We start from the raw sequence: 24,772 nt of genomic DNA on the forward strand, positions 1-24,772 counted from the left end.
TTCCATTTCAATTAAGATTGTGAAATAATACTAATCCATGCAAGTGCTATTGATAGATTGTATTTCCCTGTGCTTTCAGAAGTAGAGAAGGACATCAGAAGTGACTGGAGAACAAAACCACACTGAAATCAGTCATCTGGATATGGTTTAAGACCTGTTTGAAGCTCAACTACACACGCTAGGGACAGGAGCTGGTAAAACCATACAGCCCTTCAATTTCCTTTGAGCAGTTTGCCTTCAATCTGACCTTTGTGACAGATGCAGTACAGAACTGATAGGTTCTGAACTGATGCTTCTGTTAGCTGGTACCAAGCAAAATCTCAGTTGTTAAGAAAATTAAAAGAATCAAAGAGGAGTTATTAAAAAATTTAATGCACTTTTAATTTTGAATTAATCAGGTTTTTATTCTTTAGTAAGAGGTATTTACAATACCCTGCCAAAGCAGCACAAAGCCACAGCATGTTGAGCCTACCTAAGGCTATGATTTAGCTTAAGAGTACAAATTCAGAGCAGAGGTAGCTACTCCTACCCAACCCCTCCCCCTGGTCTGAGCTACAGGCACCTGTGTGCTTCAGCTGCTCCTCACATATCCCAGGAGCCTGGCACAGGGCACTCCAGCTCCTTCACAGCCAGGAAACTGCTCTACAGCCCAGGCTGGAAAAGAAAGGCAGCCAGCAGAAGGCAGTTTAAAGGTAATGTAGATCATCAATGATGATTGATTGATTGATTGATTGATGCACTCATGCAAGTTAAGTCCTGCCAGGCTGCTCCCCACCCTTTAAGTGAGGAACTTCATACTTACAGCAACTCAAATTTTACTGCTGCCATGAAAATAAAGGCCTTTCATAACAATTAAACTGTTACTAGGTACATTAGCAGTTGTGAGGTCTACTTTTCAATCTCAAAGCAAGAGTCAAGAATACTACAGAACACGTTTTAGAAGACAGCCAAGTACTCTTCATGCTACTTTCTTAGCCTAGCTGAACAAAAAAAAAAAAGCCCAACCTAAAATCAGTTGGTCCCCATGGCAGTATCTCATCGAGATACACTGCATTTTTCTTGCTGTCCTTGCTCACATCTGGTCAATAATAAGATCTAACTACATGGATTACAGTACACTTAGTAAGCCCTGTACATGTGCTAAGCTAAAAGTAACTACCCTGCCGTTTCTTAGGGAAGTTATTCCCCTTTCTTTTTCCAGAGTTGCTCTTTCTCTACTTTCCCCACAAATTGCAGAATATCTTTAGCAAGAAGTTCAGGTTCCTCAAAAGCTGCAAAATGGCCACCTCGAGGCATGAAGTGGAAGGAGATGATGTTGGTGTATTTCTTCTTGGCCCAAGCCTGGGGTGTGTGCAGGATTTCATTAGGGAAGGAGGCAATGCCAGTGGGTACCTGTACTGTGAGCCTGAGAGAGGAGAGAGAATCACTGTAATCTTCCAAACACTTAAACCTGCAACAAATCAAAAGTTCCAAGGGAATGCTCTTAAACAGTTGGGCACACTGTTGTTAGGCAATTAAAATTCAACTTCCATATCCTAAAAGTAAAGACAACGCTCTAACTCCTGAGGAAAAAAACTTGTATTTGTTTTTGCATACAGTGATATTAAAGCAATTTTGCAAGAGATCTTGGGAACAGCATGAAGGTCAGAAGCATGGAAACAGAGCGGGGAGCCCTAGGACGTGGCGGGCAGCAAATTTCCTCTTGCTGCACACAGGGTTCCAATTGAGGGGCAAGCACACAATTTGTAAGGGCTGGAGAGAGATTTACAGAGAAGATAACCACCCAAATATGCTAAGCCTGGCAGGAGAACTGGAGGGGAGGCAGGGGAAGAACTACTTCAAAGGGGGAGAGAGGAGAGGAATAATAATAATCTAGACTGGTTCAGAAGCAACGTTTCTAAATGTGAGGCTATACCTTGTAAAGTAGCTCTTGCTTTTAACTGGCACAAATGCACAATACAGAACATTCTGAACATTAGGATGTATAAGGAAGTGACTGGATTTGAGGGGAAGAGTCTCATAAAGTGGAATGATCCGTGCTCGTTATAAGAGCCACATTTTCTAGGTTTAAATATCCCATACATATAAGCTGCATTGTCAGAAATGACAGACTTTAAAATGTAGATACAAAAAGTGTTGGGCACGTAGCCACTGGAAGTCTGAGATCAGAATTTTACACAAGACTTTGAGACTCTGTCCTCTAGGCACGTAGAAGCTCACACAGCTCATCTCAAGCAGGCAGAACCAGAGCAAGATACTGCCCACAGCATAGCCACAACAGCTTCAGGAACTGAGTCAGCTTCCTGGGAGCATCATTTCACAGCTAAATAAATACCATGGCACTAAGCTGTGGTTGCAAACACCTCAGGGCAGGTTTAAGCCTTCACTCATACTCAAGCTCACACAATTATATGCAACTAAGCTGCTGTCTTAAGAGTGTGAGCAGCAGCAGGCACATCAGTCTCACTGACTCCTGAATGATGCAGTTTGTCAGTAGGCTGAAGTTGCTTCCAAAGGAAGGACTTAAGCCTTTTGCAAAAATAGGCAAACTGTGTCCAGAAATGGGCAAAAACTACAACCAACTAAACTAAACAAAACTGACTGCATGACTCACTCACAGACTAATTTAGTAACTGAAATAAAATCGGGAAGTACATGGATGCTCCATGAATGGGAGGCCCTCAAGCAGTGCCTCCAGTCAGATCTCTTCACTGATGGTTCAGGATTCCTACCTAAGCACCGTGTTTTGCAAGCACAACACAGTACATCAGCTAGCAGGTCTGTCTTGCACAGGAGTATTGTGATAGAGCAGTCTTTTCCCTCAGCGTTCAGAAACCTATAAAGCATGAGCAATCCATTTGCAACCATAAAATTAAGATCAGGGCAAAATATTTAAAGGGAAGAAGCCACGCTTACTTTTCATGTTTCTGTGTGCCTATCCCCTTCTGGAAGTTTTCTTTGTAGAAACGCATCGAGGAGACAATGCAGCCTGACACCCAGTAGATCATGACATTGGTGAGCAGATCATCCAGGCTGAACTTCCTGAAGAGGCAAGCCCAAGAGATTGCTTAGTTAGACCTGAACACTGATGTGCATCACTTTAGCAGGGACTTGACTTTGGTTCGGTTGTAAGGAAACAAAAAAAAAGTTACAGGAAAAAAAACCAGTTAACTTGGTTAGGAGTGGAGAGGTGAAGTTACTACTCCCCCTCTGTCTGCCAGTGACCAGTTAAGGATGCTAAAGGCTTTCAGACAGACTGGGAAGTGACATTTTAACTCCTACACGGAGGGCAGATTCCAACAAGCACCTTATGCCTCAGCATGGCTGTCCACAGACTGGGAGGGTGGGAGCAGAACAGCACATGCAACAGCTGGTGCCATTTATTAATGATAATCTGAAATGCTACTGTGAGCCTTCAACACAGCCATCGTACCCCAACAAGTGCTGTAAACAGTGCATGTTTCATATAAAATCATCAGCTGCATGCAGTGCAAACAGTCCATTCAAATCTGCTGCCACTGGGCCTTTCCATAGCGTGCCCCCTCTCTCCATTCCTGCCAGGTAGTTCTCAAAGGGAGTTTCATCTCTGATTTCTGCTGCACACTAAACATAATCCTTTATTAGCAAATGGTAGGTAGATGAAGCAGTAACAATCAATCCAAAGCCAATTCACAGTGAGTTAATTGTTAGTATTACAATGAATCATGAGTTCCCAGCATTTTAATGTGGGCTAAACTTTTGGTCCTAATGAGATTCTTCCCCCAAGTCAGTTTTTAATATCCAGAAGTTGCAGGGTGTATTTCTTTTCTTAGGAGATTGAAGTGGGAAGGGAATTCATCACCCTCCATGGCCTGTTTGCCTCTCTGTGTGCTGTAGGGCAGCTCTGCACCAGCTGTGGTCACTACAGGCTCCCTGAGGTGTGAGGTGACCACTTCAGACAAACCTCTTCAGCTGTGACTCTGGGCTTAATCACCTCATCCAAAATGCCAGGAGAGAAAGGGCTTACCTCTCCAGACCTCCATCCTCTAGATTCTGGAATTCCATATCAGTCCATGAAGAAAACTTCTCCAAGATGTATGCAGCCAGTCCTACAGGAGAGTCATTCAAACCACAGCCTGTAAAGGAGGAGGAAAATTTAACTAAAATGGTGATATGCAACTACTGAGAGTGTTAGAACAGCTGCCTATTATAATACAGGGGATGTAACTTTACAGAGCTGTTCCATCAGCTGCTTTCTTAAATAAATAAAGTAGTACAATGAATTGGAGCCATTTAATGCCAAATCACAGACTGAGAGTATCTGCAAAGGAGCAGGCTCCACATTAGCTCACACTGAACGTTTTTTGAACTGATGTAACAGTATTGGATTTCTGCTGCCTTTTCTTTTTTTCTGGTAAGCTAGTAAGATTAAGCTCTATGTGCCAAGGAGGGTTTGCTTCCATTAATCTGGAAGTTGTCATGTATTAAACAGCATTACAGAGCCAAACCCCACATGCCTACACATGACCAAGAGGATTTGCAGCATTATCTAACAGCAAAACATTTTAAGGATTATTAGAAAGTCATTAAGGAACAGCAAGGCTCTACTAAACAGTCCATCTTCTAAATTAGCAACAGCAAACTGCCTTCATGTAGAACAAGCCTTAATATAGATTTTATAGTTTGCTTTCCTTGGACAGAAAAAAACACACCTGCACTTGGAACTTGGATCACACAGATCCCAGTGCTGTGAAATACAGGGACCGTACACTGTCCCAGCTTCTCAGTAAAACATGAGGAAAAGCTGTTCCCAAGGAACAGCAATGCATTTGAAGTTCCACCCATGCAACCCAGCCTTCCAGGAAGATGCCTAATGCTGCAGCTGGCACAATTTCATCAGTAATTGCTATTTAAACGCAACAGTGCAATTTCAGTTATTAAGCAACTACTACTGATAACCAAAATAGCAAGTATTTGAAAAAGTTCTGTTGAGCACACTTTCCAGATCTGCTGGACATGGCAAGCAGTAGTCTGTTCTCACCTGCTTACTGTGAGTAGAGTACATCTGCTTACATAGAAAAAAAAACCCTGATACTGCTCCTAAGAGCACTTGGAATACAGGCATTTCTGTCAGAAATGTCTTCAAAGCATTCTTCTCTCCTTTCAGGAACCTGCCACTGCCCTGCTCCTCTCTTCTTTGTCCTGAGAATTGCAGGAATGCTCCAGCTCCCAAAGCATGATCTGGCTGCTGGTTCCCAGTCTGCACAGTCTGCTCTGACAGACCACACGACTGGTAAGGACAAGAATCAGCCAAAATTCTGATTGCAAAGGAGCATGGCTTCGGCATCTCTCAGCTATTAGCTTCCCTCTCTGCCCTAAAGCACAAAAGACTGGCAATTTTTAGAAACCAAAACCCAACGGAAGCAAAATTATTTTAAATCCAAAAATTATCCTTTTGCCTACACATTTTAAGAACATACCTGCCTCTGGAGGTAAGTTTATGGAAAACCATTACGAAATATTTTCCTTAGCTATGTTTTTAATAAAATCCATCCGTGAATTGCTGCTGCACTAAACTAAAATGTAGTCAGTACTCCTGACTCAGTTGTCCAATTCAGTCACAAAAGATGTTTTTAAAATAGAAACACTTAATACTCAGATACTTAGAGTAGTTAAACCATCTGAGTGACTAGCTCGCCTAGAAAGAACACTCATAGCTACAATTTTTTTCCTTTAAAGTCTCCAAGTGATTCAGAACAATGAGTGAAAGTGAAATTTGATTTTACTTCTCAGGTATTACTTATCCCTATAATAAATAAGCTACATTGTGTGCTGAGACAGCTAAAAGCTTCTTGCAGTTTACATTATTTGAATGTGATCCATTCTCTGAGAAGAAACTATCTTTTGCTCTCAGCAGAGCTGCATTTGAAATGGAATTGCAGCCCCCAGTGATAGCAGAAGTGGAAAAATATTAAACAATCTATTTTATTTATGAAAACTGGAAAATGAGGTCAGTGGCACTTGGAGCATGCTCAGTTTGTAACGTGCAGATACACTGCAAAACCAAATTATTTTCTGCATATTTTTAGCAGTACATTTTGTGTCTATGAAAGTGCAACTAAAGTGAAGAGACTTAAGTATTCCGAGCTCAAAAGGTTGTGGGTTTTTTTGTTTGTTTTACCAACAGTATCTGGCTTTGTAGCCTGTATGTGAGCGTAGCCAGACTCCGACAAGATCCTGTAGAGCCCTTTTTTCAAGAAGGGGAACATCCTCCTGACATCTTCATCCTGGAATCCAAAGAGCCCTGGGAAGTACCGGCCCAGCAGGACAGAGAGCAGGTGAGTGAGTCCCAGCTTTGAAACTGAGGCCATATTTAAATGGAGACCTTTCACATGGCTAAAGACAAAAACAGAAAAAGCCCCACAAGTTAACAAAAAGTTAACAAAAGCTCAAAGTTGTTGTATTTAGAGTCATAGAATATCCTGAGTTGGAAGGGACCCACAAGGATCATCAAAGTCCAACTCCTGGCCCTTCACAGGACAGCCCCAAGAATCACACCACATGCCTGAGAGCATTGCCCAAACGCTTCTTGAACTCTGCCAGGCTTGGTGCTGTGACCTGTAACATTTAAAATGGACATACTTGAATTCCAGCCTGTTAATTACATCATGACCTCAGCTGCCCTTTTAGTGTGGCTTTTCACACAAAGATGACAAGTCAGAGGGACAACTGTCAGTAATCAGCACACACTCCAGGGCACCAAGCCACAAATCCTCCCTTGTTTTTCTTTACAGGTATGTGTCCCAGTCCAGACCTCAGCGAGGCCACTACAAAACTACTGCACAACTGTTTGAAAGAAAAAGCATTTAATATAAACTAAAGTATGTAATTTTGCATCATTGCTTAACACTGAGCATCAAAGAAAGAAGCTACACAGTGAAGACTTGGGCAGGAACTCCCAAGTGCACAAGAAATAACTATTCAGAGAGTAAAACAGCTGTACCAACGGGGTACTCACTTGGGAGCTATCTGGGCCAGGTTGGTGCAGATGAGCCAGCCCCAGTCACCACCCTGGGTGTAGAACTCATTGAATCCCAGTCTGAGCATCAACTCATAAAAAACAGAAGCGGCACTCACGGAATTGAAGTCTGCATTAGAAGAAAAGAACACTATTTCGTACTAATTCCACCCACGCTTCTGACCCTGAAGCATTGATTCTCCACATCAAGGCAACGTTCAAGTTCCTCAAAAGCTTCAAGTCCAATTCTCCTTGCCTGTCTGTCTGACTGACTGCATGGAAGCCCTTGCTCAGCGTCCAGGCAGGGTCTAGAGAGCAAGCAGAAACCATGAGGAGGACAAACTCCAGCCTTTGTTGCTGACTGGTGTTCTCCCAGTTGTCCATGCACTTGCCCCACCACGGGGCTGCCAGAGTCCTTTAAACTCAGCTCTGTCCATACTCCATCTCAGCCCCATCAGAGGCACAGAGAGTTCCCCAGGGAGCGTGTTTCTGTTTTGTCTGCTGGGAGCACAGTCTTCTCTTAATGATAGTTGGAAACTCTTGTTTCCACCAGTGATGCACTTCTGCACTGCTTCTGCACACTGACCATGTAAATTTTAGCCAGGGAAGCTGAAAAAAGCAAAGCCAACCTTCCCCTGCTGGTCATTCACCCGCACATGTAATTAAATGCTAAACTCAGTAGCACTTTAAACACTTCCTGGCTTCAATTTGCTGCAGCTTGTGTTTGTATCCCTCAGAGCACAAGCTGAGCAAGCAGGTATTTGGCTACAATCTGCCACATGGATACATGAACTGCTTCGTTTCACCTCTTCCTTCTCACCTACTTGTACAATGCTGTCAAATATAGATTCAAAACACCCAAAAGGAACAGCAGTAAATTAAATTACCCTGCCTGCTCACTCACAGACAATTCGTGGATGCAATTACAATTCTTGAGTTGTCACTTCATAGCTTTTTATGGTGCTTTTAAAATTATCCATCTACACGTTGCTCCAGAAACTAGCCAGTGATGTCACCCAAAATCATCCCCTGATCTCCCTCCTCCCACATGACACACAGGATCTCTGCTTCCTCACCGGGAAAACAAGAAGTGTGTAACAGGAGTTGCTGTTCTGCTAACAGAGGCTGTCTCACTGTGAGACTGGGCTTGTGGGGGTTCAGTTTCTTCTCATGTGACATACCTTTTTTGTGGGGTGCTTCTGAGAAACCATAACCAGGGATAGATGGGCAAATGACCTCAAAAATGTGCTCATCACTGAGGCCGTGGCTTGCGGGATCCGTCAGGAGAGGGATAATTTTGTAGAACTCATAAAATGAGCCAGGCCAACCATGAACCATTAGTAGTGGCTTTGCAGCCTGGCCTTCAGGCAAATGAGGAGGCTTTACGTGAACAAAATGGATATCAATGCCTGTAAAAAATAAAATCATTAATTAGCACGCCCAATTTTACCATGGCACTGAAACTAATCACAGAACAGATGATGAATAAAGCTTTTCTCCAGTCCTTTTTTTTTTTTTTGTGAGCGTGCAAACACACTGCACCTCTCTGGATACATTTATCCAAGGACCTTATAGGACTTTATAACGGGCAATTAAGCATCACAGCAGCCAAATGAGGTTGGCTATTTCTGGTTTAAAATAAATTGGCAAATTAAGACATAGAAGTGAAGCAATCTACCAATGGTAACACATTGACTCACACAGCTTACAGACAATTACGTCATTTAGTCCAAGTGCCCTTAAATCTTACCCAAATGTCCCTACATGGCACGGGATAGGCCTCAGTCAGCCACAGATTTTTCTCCCTGAAAGGCCTACAACAGCAGCTTGAAGGCACCAAGAGATAGGGAATCCATCACAACTTGCAGCTGTTGGTTCGGGGGCATTAATCACTTTCCTCATTTTGTTCATGCCTTACTTTCCATTTGAACATATCTGGCTTGTATCCCCAGCCACTGACCCTAAATGCTACAGCAAAAGGCATTTTAAAAGCCCTCAGTAAGTATTCTCTGCCTGTGGAAGCCTCCTGTAATCAGGTCACACATCTTAACAGCTGATAAGCCAGTCATGCCGAATCAAGGATTTTATGCCTGGCTAAAAGAGAGTTAAAGTGTTCATTTTTGTAGTTCTTTCCTACCCTTTGTCCAAAGCTTTCAATATCTCTCTGAGTAAACCAAAATGGGAAACTCTCCTGGTTGTTCAGTACGAAGGTAAAAACTGCAGTGTGGTTTCCATTGTGATCCTTTCCAGCAGGAAAGCTTCACGCAGCACTGCACTACCTGCTTCAGGTGAACTGCTCTTCCTCAAACTAACTCAGGGCTTCGTTTTCCAGGAAACAGGAATTTGTTCCCAGCAGAGCCTGAATGCCTCATTTCTTGATGTATTTTAGCATATTTTACTCACATCAACTCCAGTTCACCAGCAATCCCACCCTCTTTCACTGACTTGAGATTTCCCCATCCTTGACACTTCTGTGAATCTCTGTATTCTCTGAAAAGCTCTCAAGTGATGACAGAAGGTAGGAATCTGATACACAGAATGTTTGACCTTGTCTTTTCATATCTCCCCTCTGTAATCTTTCCCAACACTGACATTTCCCTTCCCATTGCTATACATAGTGCATTGTCCTTAGCTGCTTCACCCTTTCTTGTCTCAGATGGTGCTTTTTTCTTCTTTTTTAAGGGAAGGCTTTTTGGTTTTATCTTTTTCAGCACTAACATCACTTAAATAAATGCTTTATGCTCTAACCACTATGTAACACCATTTATTGTCCCAAATCCATTTAAAATATTGTGGCAAACTGCACCATTTGAAATAACACACAACTATGGGTGCAAGTAAAAATGTAACAAAATCCTCTGGTAAGGTTAAATTTTGCCATCATGTCAGACAATTGCCTGCTGTGCTCTAGATCTACAACTGCAGCCCCAAAAGACCCAAGCACCACCCTAAATCAGGCATTTGAAAAAGCCCAGTCTGACCAAGCTCCAGCACCAGCAGAGCTTGGCTGAATGAACTCTTTGGAAAGGTGCAGTGTGCTCTGAATGAAGAACCATCCCCTCACACCTGGCAGCACACCAACCCCAGGGGAAAGGCACTGTGCATTCCTAGGCCTGGGAATGCTTGAAGAGGTGCAGCAGAGCACATCTGCCCTGCCAGGCAGGGACATCCTGCCCAGCTGAGGAGGGCTGCCAGGCTGATGGCTTCACTGTGACAGCAGCAGCTGGGCAGCTCCACGAAGCATCAGGAGACATCTGTGGGAATGTTTGCACGACTGCATGCGAGTCAGGGAACATGTGTACATGTTAAGATCCACTTCTGCTTCCAAACACCCGTGCCTGGCTCCTGCTAACACCAGCTGACAGCCCGCTCAAGCACAGGGAATTCTATTTGTCATGCCTTGTCCTAAAGGCCTCAGTTACAGTGAAGGAGTTCCTTGCTGCTTCGGCAGTGATGCCAGTGATCCAGACCATGGCAGCCAGAGAGGGAAGGCCCACGTGACACAACCAGAGCCTTCTTCCCACCAAGTTCCCTTGCAGACAAATGTATCTATTACTGTTTATATTTTAAGGGTAAAAGCTACACACCTTGAATCTTTGTTTTGAATTGTGGGTACTTGTTGAGGACTTCAACTTGTTTCTTCCAATTGAACTGGTTTTTCCAGTAGGACACAACCTTCCTGAGATGCACTGAGTTAGTCCCATAATGGAAGCAACTGTCCTCCAGTGGCTCAGTGAATCGAGCCTGGTCAAGTCTCCTAAATAAGTCCTACAGGGAAAAAGAAAGAACAGACATTAAAAGCATTTGTGTCTGCTGCCTTGGGCTCTACTGTGTATGGTTTCTAGTTATTCCCAAGTGAAATGGAAACAATGGAAATAACATCTCTAATTAGACACCTGTGCCTTTTGCTGATGCTCCATCAGCTGTTCCAATTCCTTTCCTCCTCCAGATGGCCTCCTTCCTCTTCCATTCACAGCTGTTCTCAGCCTTTGTTCTGCAGGGCTCCCTAACCTGTCTGCCAGGCTGACAACCACAGAGGGCAAGACGCTCTGCTGGCACTGCTGTGGCTTCACGTTTTAAGTCTTGCTGCATTTCCAGGGTACTTTCCTCACAATCAACGCATGAATCTGGCCCAAATCTTTTGCTTTCCTTCCCGGACTCAGGGGTGGGAGGTCTTCTCTGGGAAACACTCGGAAGGATTTTGCATAGACAGAAAGTTGGTGAAACTAGACCGATATTATAGTTTGCCAGTCTGGAATAACAATGACAGTCACCTTCCCACTGCACTTCAGGGGTACAGAGGCTGCTAATGATGCTGCAAGATCACTCTAAAATCACTCAGCAGGGACGGACTGCCAAGAGCCCCTTCCTACCACAAACAGAACCCCAGAGTAGCTGAGGGTGAAAGGCAGGTCTGGAAATCTAACCCTGCTCAAACATTTTAAAGTTAGAAATTATCCAGCTTAGCATCTGCAGTGTAATGGGAAAACATAACAGAGATCAATGTCCCTTGATACTACTAAGAAGGGCAAGCAAAGTGTTAAAAAACCCAAGTCTTGCTGAGAAATTAGGAATCTATTGTAAATTAATAATATGAGCAATCCCATGAGTATTGTTTGAACCATGACTCCACAAAGACCTATGAAATCCTTCAATCCCTGGCTTAAACACTCACAATCAAAATCTTTCTATCCAACAAATTCTGCAACGTATGTGTTTACTGTAATTACCACAGTAATTTAGTGTTGACCAAAGTAGACTATTAATTACAGAAGAATCAGCATCCAACACAGCTGCAAACATAAAGCAGTCAAGAAAATGAGGTATTTGTAATTGCTTTGGAAAGAAAGGGGGAAAAAACGACATTGTTCTTATTCTGGTCTACACAAACTGAGGAAAATGCACAAACAGAAAAACAGAGTTGAGTAATCTGTAATATCATTTTTATGTTTATTGGGCTTTGCAGAGTAGGTTTATTTACCAGCAATTTTGCAGGAGCCAGCTGAGAACAAAATGACACAGTGAGATCTGCCTATTCATACCTGTCTTCTAAAGTACTGAAAAATCCCTTCCCCCAAGACTTGGACATCTCAGGCACTCAACTGGTTCAATTTAAAAATTACTTCCAAACACGTCCTGCATTTATTTGGCCATTTCTTCCTTCTCTCCCCCCAGCACAGAGATTTGCTTACACTCAGCTCTTCCTCTGTAGTCTCCACCTTAAATGGCCGAACACTTGTGTCTTCTTGAGTCACAGGCTTTTGTCCCTTGCCCCACCACCCATCTTTGAAGGGCAGTGTCTCTTCTTTCTTTTTGGAAAACAAGAAGTAGATGAGGAGCGTCCCTAGGACCAGGACCACCTCGAGCAGCATAATGCCTGCAAGAGAAGAGCAGACCTCTGTTAAGCCAAATCAGCTCAGGGAGACACACATTCTTTGTGAAGACTACAAAGGTTTTCCCTTTTTAGACAGGATTCCAGCTACAGGATCTTCTGGCACTCACATGACATCGATACTTCTGTGAAATTTCTGAAACAGAATGTTTTAACCTACTCAGATGGGGAAGAATTGTTTTAAATAAAAAGACCTATAATAAAAACAGAACTCAAAGCAAGTAAAGAGATTATGTGGCAATTCAATAGTCATTATAATGTAAATATAACAAACATAACATAACTTAATAATTATAATTATGTAATTCACATTTAATGCTTTCTCTTCCTCTGAAGCTCTAGATTCCCAACAAATCCCAAAGCAGAGCATCCCTTCAGCAAGGCTTACACACCTACTGCTGTAAATCTGGAGGGAAAGAAAAACAACACGTATACACAGAATAAAAAGTGAACAGTGTGAGGGCAGCCACCTTGTACCTCCCAGTCAGCCAGGAAGTGGAGCAGGGATATATTTGCATAACCCTTGAACAGCAGTGCAAAGGGTAGTTGGACCTTCCCCTTCCTTCTCCCTGTGAACTATTTTAAAGAGAAAACAAAAGCCCATGCTCTAAAAGGTGATCACATTCCCAAGGGATAAAATTCTGTCAAGGAGAAGAACAACCTGATTTCGCAGCACATCTGCATAACCCTGCTGCAGGGCTGCTGTGCTTCAGTCAAACAGAACACCTTAAAAAAAAAGAAAAAAAAATCCATTTTGAATGTATTTGGACTATTTCATGCTGCAAGTAGAAAAAACATTTAGACTCTCTTTAATAATTAATGTTTTCAAGCATGCCTTTATGTATAAGAAATGTTTGTAAGGTGGTTTGGGGAACAGTACTGTCATCATTTTAATGCATAATTTTAAAGAATGTCGTGCTTCAAACACTCGTTTGCTGGGGAATTGCTAAGACATCAAGTATTTAAAAACTTCTGTAGGGCAAGGATTGTTTATGACCCAGAACGTCTTCATTCTCTCTAGAGCCAGAAGGTTTTGTTGGTTTTGCTGCTGCAGAGTAATTTGATGCTCTGGAATGGCTCAAAGAGTCATCAGAATGCACCAAATTTACTCCTGGATCGAAACAGGAATTTTAACACAAGTTAACGGGAATTCATAGGATTAGAGCAGGAATGAAACGGAATTAAATCATTTAAGTGCCTTTATGTGACAGCTCAGGTTTTAGTCAACTTATTGAGTTTAATTTTCTAATGGCTGACAATAAATAAATAAATAATAAGTCAAGATAAGCACCCATTAAAACATTTGTACAGAAGCCAAGCCCTGTGCAGATTGAACAAGCTACCAAAAAAAAAAAGCAACTATTTTTCACACATGCAAGTGCTACAGCCTTGCAAGTGCCTGAATCCTCAGAGGCTGGAGCTATTGGGAATGATAGGCACTGAGAAAATTTGATTTATTTGTTTCACTGGTGCTCCCATAATTTCTGCCACTTGTTTTTCTTCACAATGTTACCTGGAGCACAAGACAACACTCTTTCCCCACCTTTACAACACCCAGGCCGTAACTTACCTTAGAATTAAAAAGTTTATCCAATTTCAGCTTGCCTCAGCACACAAACCAATGCAGTTTAGGAGCATCCTGAGCACAATTAAATTTTACTGCAAAGCAGAACTGGAGGGGCTTCTAAAAACCTCAGAGCACTTTGTACAGAAATGATTTTTACCTACCACAGTATTTTGTAACATTTCTACTCCTAAGCCTTCACGGAGAGAACCAGCAACTCCCCTGAAATCACAACACAACTCAGGCCGTGTCTAGACTGGAAAGGTTCACCACCAGAACTGTGTAAACACCACACAGAAAAATCCAAACTCTTGGCCAACTCCAATCTGTTTCCAAAGCCCCCCGACAAACAGTAGTGCTGCTGTCAGTGCCAGCCCCGCTGGGCAGGCAGAATGGCTGGGCTACCTACAAAACCAGAGCACTCCTTCTCCTGGCTCCTGCTGCATCAGCACCACGGCCTCTGCCAGCACAGTGACAGAGGCACAGCACCCAACACGGAACTGCTCTGCCCAGGAACAGAACCTCAGCCCCTTCCTCAGCACAAAACTCTCATGTCCTAAGGCACTGGAGTACCCAGAGCTACAGAACCTTCTGCTCCCCCCATCTGCTCTGGAGGACACTTGAAAAAGCAGAATTTTCTCAGCACAAGACCTAGGGAGGGGTTGTGTGCAAATGTGTGTATTTTGCATTCGCCCTGGACTGTGTGTGGAAAGAACGCGCTGTGTGAACAGACACCCATTTTTGCAGTGAATTCCAAACACACTTGAGGACGAGCTTGTTTACAATCCAGTAGTAAGTGCCAAAATCAGCTTCAGGTCTCACAAGAATCCTGTCTTCTATTGCAGAGAGTTGGAGCTGGTGACAAACTGATTAGCATGAGATGTCATCCTGACTTGGAAGCAGCTGCCTCTGGTATCGGTTGGATTATCTTTTGCTAACACAGAGACCCTCTGTATTCAATCTCTCAGTTCCCTTGAAAGTGCCTGTAAAATTCCTGATTATAATGAACACGGGACCCAGAGCTCTAACTATGTCACATTTTTCTCTGAGTGCCCAGGAAGGGAAGGGCCAAGTGCGTCAGCAGTATTTGGACTCGCATCAGTTCACAGCGCACTCGAGGGGATTGTTTTGTGAGGGATGAGCTGCTGGGATGCAGCATGTTCCAACCAACAGCTCCAGCCTGGGCCCAGAGGAGGCCACTCAGAGCAGTGATTTCCCATGTTCACTATTCAAGCTACTTCTCTAGAACTCTTGTGTGTTGTTTGAGCAGCACAAAGCAACCTCAGTCGTGATGCATCTGCACCAGAATTTCCTCCGTTAATCACTGCTGAGATCAGTGGTGAAATGGAAGCTATCAGCTCCTTAACACTTGTTTCAGCTGCAGCAATACAGCACCACGAGTGTGGAAGGACAAACAGGTACAGTAACACTTTTCTACCCTCAGTTTTCAGAGATGTCAACAACAAAGCTGGTGGTTTTGTTGTCTGAAGTCTCTTGATGCAACCACACTGGCACGTTGCCTTTATAAACCAGTACTTCAAAGGGAGTTCATGTATTGGTTTGGCTTTTCCCTCTTTTTAGGTGACCAAAGGCAAGACCTTAGAAGGAAATATTTCCATTTATTCCATGGTCCTTGGGCTCCAAGACTTTGCTGTACCCCAGGGTGGATATTGTTTACAGGCAGCACTTAAACACTTTAGACAGTACTTTTATCCTAAAGAGCTCAAGGAAGAATGCTTTTGGTTTGCTGCTTTAAAAACATGTTTTGAAAGAAAAATGTTGAAATGCAATGGGCCCAGTAAATAGCCCAAAACCAAGCTCCTCTTGAAGAAGGCCAAGCACATCTCAAGAAATATGTTTGCAAGGAGACCCCAAAACTTCCTTACAGTGTCTTACTGCTCCCTACTGGAAATAGTTTTTCAGGAAATAGTCCTGGTTTTCAGCACCTTTTTGCATTTTGATTTGTCCTCTGTCTGTGCATTAACATCAGAGCTAAGGGGCTCACAGGAACAGAGCAATTATTATTTACATCAAAACTATGTCCTGTCTCTTGCTCTGTCTTCACCAATACACAGGAATAGATGCCCGAGAGAACAGCGCTCTTTATTTTCAGAGAGGTCATCTATGAAACAGCTTAATAGTAAAATCCCCACCTCCTTCTACAAGCAAACACTCATCTTTGCCTTGCAGCATTAGAACCCATCTCAAACATGTTGTTGGAGGAATAAGCAACTGTTCAGACCTTCAACCTAACGCTGGAAACGCGTTCTGGCCCAAACACAACCCAGCTGCTGTGAACGATGCACAACACCCGCAGCTCTGAGGGGTGCTGCCAAACTCTGCCAGTGCAAAACTGCTGCTGCATGGGTGAAGCAAGGCTGTGAGACTGATGTCATGATGATTTTTTGCTTTTTCTTTTATACCCCTTTTATATACCTTTTATAGCTTTTTGTATTCTTAGTGGTTTTTTAGCCTACATTCTTAGACTTACTTTGTCAAGCTAGGAGACTGAACACCTTAGAAGCCTCAGAGTTAGGGATCAGAAGGCCCCAGACCCCAAGGTCCTCTCCACAACACACTTTGTAAACTAAGATAGGACCATCCAGGGGGAAGGCTCCTTGGGGAGGGGGCTCACTCAAGCCTCTCACTGGGGAATCTTTGATAGATAGGCTAATTAGTGAGACCTATAATGTTATACCAGGTCTATCGTGGGTGTGCATTGTGGTGTGCATCTCAGCGCATTCCACCCGGACATGGCGCACCTAAGGATCCTGAAAATAAATACTGAGGTAAAACCCCTTTTTCCCTTCTAACCGTGTTTGATTCTTGATTTTAAGACCAGGAAAAGGCTGCTTTCAGACACATGCCACAGTTAATCACAGCTTAGGGTTAATAACATTTTCTCTCCAAGACTGGTTTACCAGCACACTGCGAGGGAGCTCAGAGCACTTGGCACACTCTCAGAGATACAGGGTTTATTGATTAATAATTACTCTGCAGGAGAGAGAACAGCTCAATTTAGAAGTGATTTTTCTGTTTATTTTTGTTCTCTTACATAAAGTCCCACATCAGGCTTTACCAAAAAGGCACCTCTCTGCTGCAGTGTCTTTGTTTACACATCGGTTTGCCCAAAAAGCAGCAATTGCAGGTTACTCTTCTTCCCAAGAGCCCTGAAGGAACAATAACCCCACTCAAGGACTTCAAAAATTTATGGCACCTGTAACAGGGTCCCTGAGGACTGCCACAGCCTAAAAGGGACTAAGACATGGCACAACCCCCACAGCTTCACCCTCAGTCTATGTCCTACCGTCTCCAGGCATCACATTTTTGCCATTATGTAGCACCAGAAACAGAAAACCATCAAGTCACTTGTAGAAGAAAACCTTCCTACTTCTGTAGTTTATGGAGCATTATGACAAGCTTGAAAATAGCTTAGCAATGCTGAAATTGCTTTGCATACAAGTGATAACATCTCCCAGGTGAACATGAAATGATACATTAACATTGTAGGGGAGGAGGGGAGGCAGGCATGGGATGAAATAAAGCGTCCTACTCAGGAAAGCAAATCAAAGACAGGAAATACAAATTCAACAGAGTTTCTGGCTTGTCTCAATAAGAAATTTAGCATTTACATTTTTTTATTGCCACAGGGAGGTGGCACACAATGCTATCTCCAAAACAGCAGGAAGAGATGGTATCGTCCTATTTTACAGGTTTTTTTCGAGACTGTTCACAATCAGAAATTAGCCAGTACAGAAGGAACCTAATTAGAAGGCTACAAGCAAGGAGTGAGGTCACGTCCCCAAAAGAGGGGAAACCACACTCTCTCAGGCTTCTGCCAGGAGTGGGGCATGCTGCTCCCAGGACAGGGTTGGGGGTACACTGCTGAGGAACACCCCATGCCTGTGGCACTGAGGCACTGCTCCCGTGCAGCTCTTCACCTGCTTTGTCCTTTGGACAACAGGAACAAGCAACAGGGCCAGTTTAGGCTCTGGGGGTGCCCGAATGCATCACCCAGAACTTGCACTTGCAGCACTTAGTCCTCCAGGCACGTTATTCCAGGGGAGTGGTTGAGCGCCTTACACAACACGTTCCCACCTCATTTTTCCTACAATGACAATCAACTGTTAACTCTCCAGTACTACCCTGAAAGCCCACAGGCACTGAGACCCAAGTCTAGCTAAGTATAAAAGAAAAGCTGTATGGGACCAAGTTCACTGTTGTCCACTTTGCCTCACCCAGGGGCAGCATATTTATGTAACCACTGGCCAGTCAAAGCTGGTATCCCAATCACTATTTAAAATACTGCATTACCACATTCTTAAGAGGAAGAAAGTCAATTTACAAGAACACATATTTAAGAAACACTACTTGCTCTTTCAAAGCCATGCCCCACAGATTTTTTTTGTGCTCCTTAAAAACATGATTCGTTTATCTCAATTTTCCTTATTTTGCTTCTATTATGCTTGAACAAACCCACTCCCTTTCAAGAGTCTAAAAAAAGCCTTTGGGCTACATAAACTCAAACTGACAGAATCCAGCTTGGGATCTGTGTGATGCCCATTATTGTGATCTAATGGCTGTGTGCATGATTCAGGAGAAAGGAGATGCACTCTCCATCTGCAATAATTTCTGTTTAAGACTCTGCAGACAGAAAAGCCATGAAAGGATTCTTAAATCAGCACTGTTCAGTCACGATGATTAAGGGTGAAAGAACTGTTCAAACTACCATAATAATGCATTAAGGTTAGATCATGCAAAGATTTTATCCTATTTATCTTATCCAGCCCTAACTCTTATTTAATGACCCTCAAATCCCAGCAAGAACAGGTTTTTTGCACAGGTGCAGAGAAGTGACAGTAGCCTGGCATACAATGGAGGGTGAACACAGCTGAAAGTGCTCTCAGTGCTCTCTCAAATTCCATCTAACAGTTAAAAGAGAGAAGGATACCATGCCAGCAACAAGTTTTTTAAACAGTTCTTAGCCACTATCCAGCCAACGAAATGACACAGTCCAACAGAGTCCAAACAACATCTTGAGCTTTACTTCAACATTTCATTCCTAGTGTCTGAAAAGAAATTATGACCAGCACATGGTTCTGTTTTGCCTTCCACTAGAATTTCTAGCAATAATGAGGTTAACCTCCTCATCCTATGCCAGTATCTGCATTTTACAGAAGGGGTGGAAAGAGAGAGATATATGAAGATATAGAACCAAAAGAGTGAGATATTACAGATAAGGAAACGAGATTGAGGTAATTGCTCCTCAGGTCTTAAGGCAAATTAGGGCTCTATTTTTAGCTTCACCAAATCCTCCAGTACTGAAGAGTAAAAAGTTACCCTCCTTCCCTGCCATGGTATTATTGCCAATGTGTTGCCCACCCTGATCTCCAGATAAGACTTGTTTTCATCCCAAGCTGCTTGGTGGTACAGCACAGCATGTCCCCTTCTGTTTACTGCAGATCTTCCATTAGTCTAAGTCTCTGAAGATTCTTCCATGGAATCAGGGAGGGAAAGATCTTTCAGCTAGCAGATTTACAAGCTTTTTGTATTAGCACTGTTAGAAAACTGTGTTACTGAAACCTTTAATTATTAAAACATGCAGAATTGACGTATATGTGGTGCTTTAGAGGGGAAAAAAAAGAGTGCAAGTAGTTTGAGGTATGTAAGAACAAAGTACATGACAACCCTGCAGTTAAAAGAAGGTGTAGAGAAGGAAACGATGAATATAAAGACTGCCAGAGGAATTTTCTGGCAAACTGCAAGACAGATGAGGCGCACATTGTGAATTTAAATCAGGATCACAACTCCAAGTAGTAAGGGCAGCATGGATGCAAATGTGCTCCTTCCCCTGCGATGTGACTCCCACCTTCGGCTGCGACCCAAGATGACTTTCATCTTCTACGATGCCAGACTTCCTCTTACCTCTGACACCAGTATCCCTCTTACCTTTATGATGAGACTCCTTCCTCCATTTGTGAAGATTTCCTGCTTTTTTCTATGATGTCAGATTATTTCTTTCCTCTGTGATATCACACTCTCTCTTATCTCTATGGCGATTCCTCCCTTTCTCAGCAATCCCAGACTCCCTCCTTCCTACAGGAAGCCACATACCCTCTTCCCTCTATGATGTCCAACTCCTTCATAGCTCTGCGATGCCACTCCTCCCTGCTTTCCTCAATGATGCCACTCTCTTCCTCCTTCACAATGCCAGACTCGCTCTTACCTCTGCCCTGAGATGTGATGGCAGACCCTTCCTTCCTTCCTTCCCTTCCTTCCTCCCTCCCTCCCTTCCTTCCTCTCTTTGATGAGACTCTCCTTCCTTCACAATTCCTCTTACCTCCATGATGATACTCCTTCCTCCCTCTACTACTGCAGATTTCCTGCTTTTTTTTGATGCCAGACTCACTTTTCATATGTGATGCCACACTCCCTCTTATCTCTGAGATGTCCAAATCCATCATACCTCTGTGATGCCAGACTCCTTCCTTCCTCATTGATGCCAGACTCTTTTCTTTCTTCATGGTGCCAGACTTGCTCTTCCCTGTGTGTGAGACTCTCTCCTTCCTCAGTGTGAGATGACCTCAGTCCTCTGTAATGCCCAACTTTTCCACATTTCCTTCTTTTTCTCTCATGCCACAATTCCTCCTTCCTTGACAATGTCTGACTCCCTCTTACCTCTATGATGAGACTCCTTACCTCATCTATTATTTCAGATTCCTTCTTTTTCTAGGAGACAAGACTCTCTTGCCACAAAGCCTGAATACTCCAAGTATAATGCAAGAAATGTGCAAAATCATACATAAGACAACCAATTCATTTTGCCTAGAGCCGTAAGTGTAAAAGGAAAAAGGAATATTAATTGTGACTATGGAAACAGGAAGAGATCGAAACTTGTTATCTCTCTATGAAGACTTCGTTCCCAACAAGGAAAGGAACTTTGAATGATGCCAGAGGAGGGGAACAGATGGTAGTCATCATTTTCTGTCAAATAACTGCAACACCAAAAGGATGTGCCAGAGTAAACATGTAACAAGAACAATTCTTACTACTTCATCTCACTCTTAATAACAAATGTTTAAGTTCTGTTTTGGATTCATGGCCTTCATCTAGAAAAGTGCACTACCTGTACCCACCAGACTAGAGCAATTAACACTCTGGATGAAGCACCCAAGAGGTCCTTCAACAGAGCTTGGGTTCTGATTCATCATACATGGTGTTTTATCTGAGAGGAAGACTTGTCTTCTATCAGACAGCAAAGCACACCCAGGCTGCAGATACAGAACAAACAGGGAGAGCAAGAGTTACGTGTCTTCACTACAGAATTCACAAGATGAACAAAATTTGACTGCTGGGTGCAATAAATGTGAGAAGAATTGCTTGAGACTGAGAAAGAACAAAAAACCCCAATACTTTGTTGAGCCCTTTCTTGTCCCATGGATTACACCTAAAAATCCCCCACAGAGATGTTTCAAAAAAACAAAAAAAAGTTGGAGGAATGTTGGAAAACAGCTCACTTTTAAGACAGGAAACCTAGCAAACAGCTCCTGTTCCTTAATCCAGCAGGATCCCTTCATAAACATGATCACAGGTAATTGCTTCATTGTGGCAAATACACTATTGAAAAAATCAACTAACAAAGCATGGCCACCACAATTCCCACTAAAATATTCCCAGGCCTGCCAATCAGAAAGCTTTTAATCAATAACAATGCACTTAAATACATATAAAAACTGAGAATGCTGCTTCAAAAAACCAACCATAAACCCCAGGGTATAGTCACATCACTGTCAGCCATCCTGCTATGTCTAGCATGACCAAGATATTAAAGCAAATGCCGCTTTAGAAGAAGATGGTTTGTGCTTTACTATTTATGTAAATACCCATTTACACACACAATGATGCTTTTAATTAAAAATAATGTGTTCAGAGGAAGAATCCAGGACTTTTTTAGCAGTAGTATTCAGAAGGGAAAGAAGTATTTTCAACATTAATTACAAGCAGACCAAAGCTCTTCAGAGAGAAGCAAGATGCTCTACTTTCCAAGTGACTTTTCTTCAGGGACTTACACAGTAATTAGAGATCTAGTTGCCACATTTGGAACTTTCACTTTAAAGAAGACTGCCCTGGATCTGGGATTGTGCATGGCATGAAGAAAATACTCCTGCAGGCTCAAAGAAGTAGTGGACACTCCACCACAAAGGTAAGGCTTTACCTCTTCTCATCTGGCCACAGAATTTGAATACTCCAACTATAATGCAAGAAATGTGCACAGGAATATGTAAGATAATCAATTTACTTTGCCTAGAGCTATAAAATGTACTTCACCTACCACCCCCAGCCCTGCTTTGCTACTTCTCCACTGACAAATTACTTGACAAACTATTACTGAAGCAACAAGTCTTTCTGGGAGTATCACCATTCCAGAATTATTACCCCAAACCTTTTCATTTACCTGTTGTAATTACTCAGAACAAATTGGTCCTTCCACCAAGGAGCCTGAGCTTGTTTCACAGGGCTTACAAGATTACAACATTGCCATTTTATGCCTAAAAATACTAGGTAGGCCTGAAAGCTTTGCTGAAACCCTGGATAAACAAATGGGCTGAAAAGAATTATATTGCCCTACAGGATGACCAAATACTTGAACAACAGTAAATCAACAGGGGGCAAAAAAGCATTTGAAAACACCCAGTAATCCAATACCTATTTTGGGCAATTCATACAGAGAAATTGCATGTGGATTCTGGCTGCACTGGTTATTACCAACCGTGCTCTATTTCAAATTATTTACTTCAAAACTATGATCACACGAAATAAAATAACAAACTCTGGAAGAAATAACAAGCCAGCAGAGTTTAAGAAAATCACACACAAGTTTTTATATGAATTCAGACTGGAAAAGATGTAGAACAAAGAGCCATGAACTTGACACTGTGCCAGAACCTTCCCCACAAAGACTTCAGCTCTGACAAAGATCTAATCCCGTCCTTGGACAACTTCAACTGTGGATTGATTTTCAAAGCTGCTTAATTGCTTTTGGGGCTATCTTCCATCGATTTTCAGTAAACATTAGCAATCTGTGCACTCAAGCCTCAGTTTTAGCTTACTTCAAACAGGAGTAATATCCGCTTCAGGGGAGAAGCACAGCATCTGCAAAGAGCAGTGCCAATCAAAATATGAACTCTGCATTTGTGGCTCTCTACGTAGCTTTGAGACATTGGCTTCTAAGACTCATCCTATCTTGTAGGTTCACCTAAAATAACTAGGCAAGTTCTCTTCTTTTAGATAAAGTTATGCTAGGAAAAGAAGGGAAGAGAAAGCAGCCTAACTCAATAGAGTTGGAAAATTAAGCAATGCATTCGATAATGGTATGTTTTAACTGCTGGGCAGTCGAAATCCCAACTGAATTCTGACAAACTGAACCCAGCTTGAGCAGAGAATACACAATTTGCTTAGTCTTTGCAGATTGCTCAATTATGCATCAAAATGCGTGCATTAAAAGGTTTTCTTCTCATGCCTAAAATGCTTGTTCAGCAAAGGGAATTATGTATAAAGTACTCAATCAAACCATTTTCAGGTCTGGCAAAATTATCCGTAAATAAAGAAAACTTCAATTTCATATCCCCATTTAGAAATTAGTAAATAAACCAAACAGAAACCATTTGCAAACTACATGCCAATAGTTAAAGCCACTTACTCTAACTAAACAGGGAAACCTGGCCACATTCCCAAGGAACGCTAACTAAAATTGTTGTTTCCCTAAGCACTGGTAAGTCCCGCTTATCAGGGACCTTAACGCTGGAAAAGCACCCCTGGCTCCACCAAGCTGTTGGGAATGCCACATTCACTCCCCCACCAGGAATGCAGATTTGGGCCTTCCTGTTCCCGAAACCAACAAAAAGTCCCCAGACGACCCACTGCGTTATTCAGACTTGAACAATTCCCATTGTTAGGAGTACGCGCAGTACCGCGCTCCCTTTAAATCCCGGGCATCTACGGGCCGTCGGCGCAGCGCCCGCGGGCTTGGGCACACGGAATCGCTTGAAAAAGCGGATTCCCTTTACTGCATGGGAAGCTGAGGCTCCTCTCCCCGCCGGGGCACCGCTCGCATCCCGCCGCGGAACATCCCAAGCCCAGCCCGTCCCGCCGCACCGCGGCCCCCCCATCCCGGGACCACGCCCGCCGCTCTCACCTGCCGGGCCGGGCCGGAGCGGGCACCGCGCTCCCCGAGCCTCCCGAGCCTTCCCGAGCCTCCGGGGCCACCCCCCGGCCGTGCCCTCCCTCCGCAGCCCGCCGGGAGATGTAGTTCTGCCCGGGCCGGAGCTCCGGGGCAGGGCACAGAGGCCCCGCTGCCGCGCAGGCTTTGTCCGCTCAGCCCCCGCTGGGCTCCCGAGGCGCGGCGCTCCCCGAGTGCCCCAGGCTGCAGACGCTGGCTGCCCGCTGCCCTGCCGGGATTTGGGCACAGCCGCCGTGTGCGGTACCCCCTGGGAGCTCCCGAAGTGGCCTCTCAGCCGGGCTCAGCAGCGCTCGCTGCGTGGGAGTAGAGCTCAAGGGGAACACAGAGTGCTGCCCATCCGCAGCTGCTGTCCTGGGCAGCACGACTGTGCCCAACAGAAGGAACGCGCTGAAAACGCACCTAACAGGGCGGCTTTTTCCCTGAACCTGTGTTCTCCAGGGCCTGTCTTCCAAACTTGGGCAGAGAGATCTAAACAAGCCCCAGAAGGTCAAGCTGTAGCAACTCATCCCACCAGGAAAAACATAACAAGCAAATATTAAATTCTTCATCATCTCTGAGGTTTTTCCATTCAATCTCAGC

General features: G+C 43.5%; 1 protein-coding gene across 2 annotated transcripts; it reads right to left on the reverse strand.

The window, feature by feature from the left end:
* Positions 1-367: 367 nt before the first annotated feature.
* On the reverse strand, positions 368-24,344 carry EPHX1 (epoxide hydrolase 1). Of its 2 annotated transcripts, none has more exons than XM_048298618.1 (9): positions 24,149-24,344; positions 12,190-12,374; positions 10,585-10,765; positions 8,179-8,406; positions 6,998-7,127; positions 6,161-6,375; positions 4,007-4,115; positions 2,917-3,042; positions 368-1,405 (listed from the first exon to the last, which is right to left on the reverse strand). In XM_048298618.1, exons 2-9 carry the CDS (start codon positions 12,367-12,369, stop codon positions 1,180-1,182), a joined length of 1,395 nt encoding a protein of 464 aa, XP_048154575.1. In that variant the 5' UTR covers positions 12,370-12,374; positions 24,149-24,344; the 3' UTR covers positions 368-1,179. The 2 variants fall into 2 exon arrangements, with proteins under 2 accessions (XP_048154575.1, XP_048154576.1); XM_048298619.1 differs by lacking the exon at positions 24,149-24,344 and adding an exon at positions 12,782-12,802.
* Positions 24,345-24,772: the final 428 nt, after the last annotated feature.

The sequence above is a fragment of the Corvus hawaiiensis genome, chromosome 3, assembly GCF_020740725.1.
Source record: "Corvus hawaiiensis isolate bCorHaw1 chromosome 3, bCorHaw1.pri.cur, whole genome shotgun sequence".
In the NCBI taxonomy this organism is placed as follows: domain Eukaryota; kingdom Metazoa; phylum Chordata; class Aves; order Passeriformes; family Corvidae; genus Corvus; species Corvus hawaiiensis.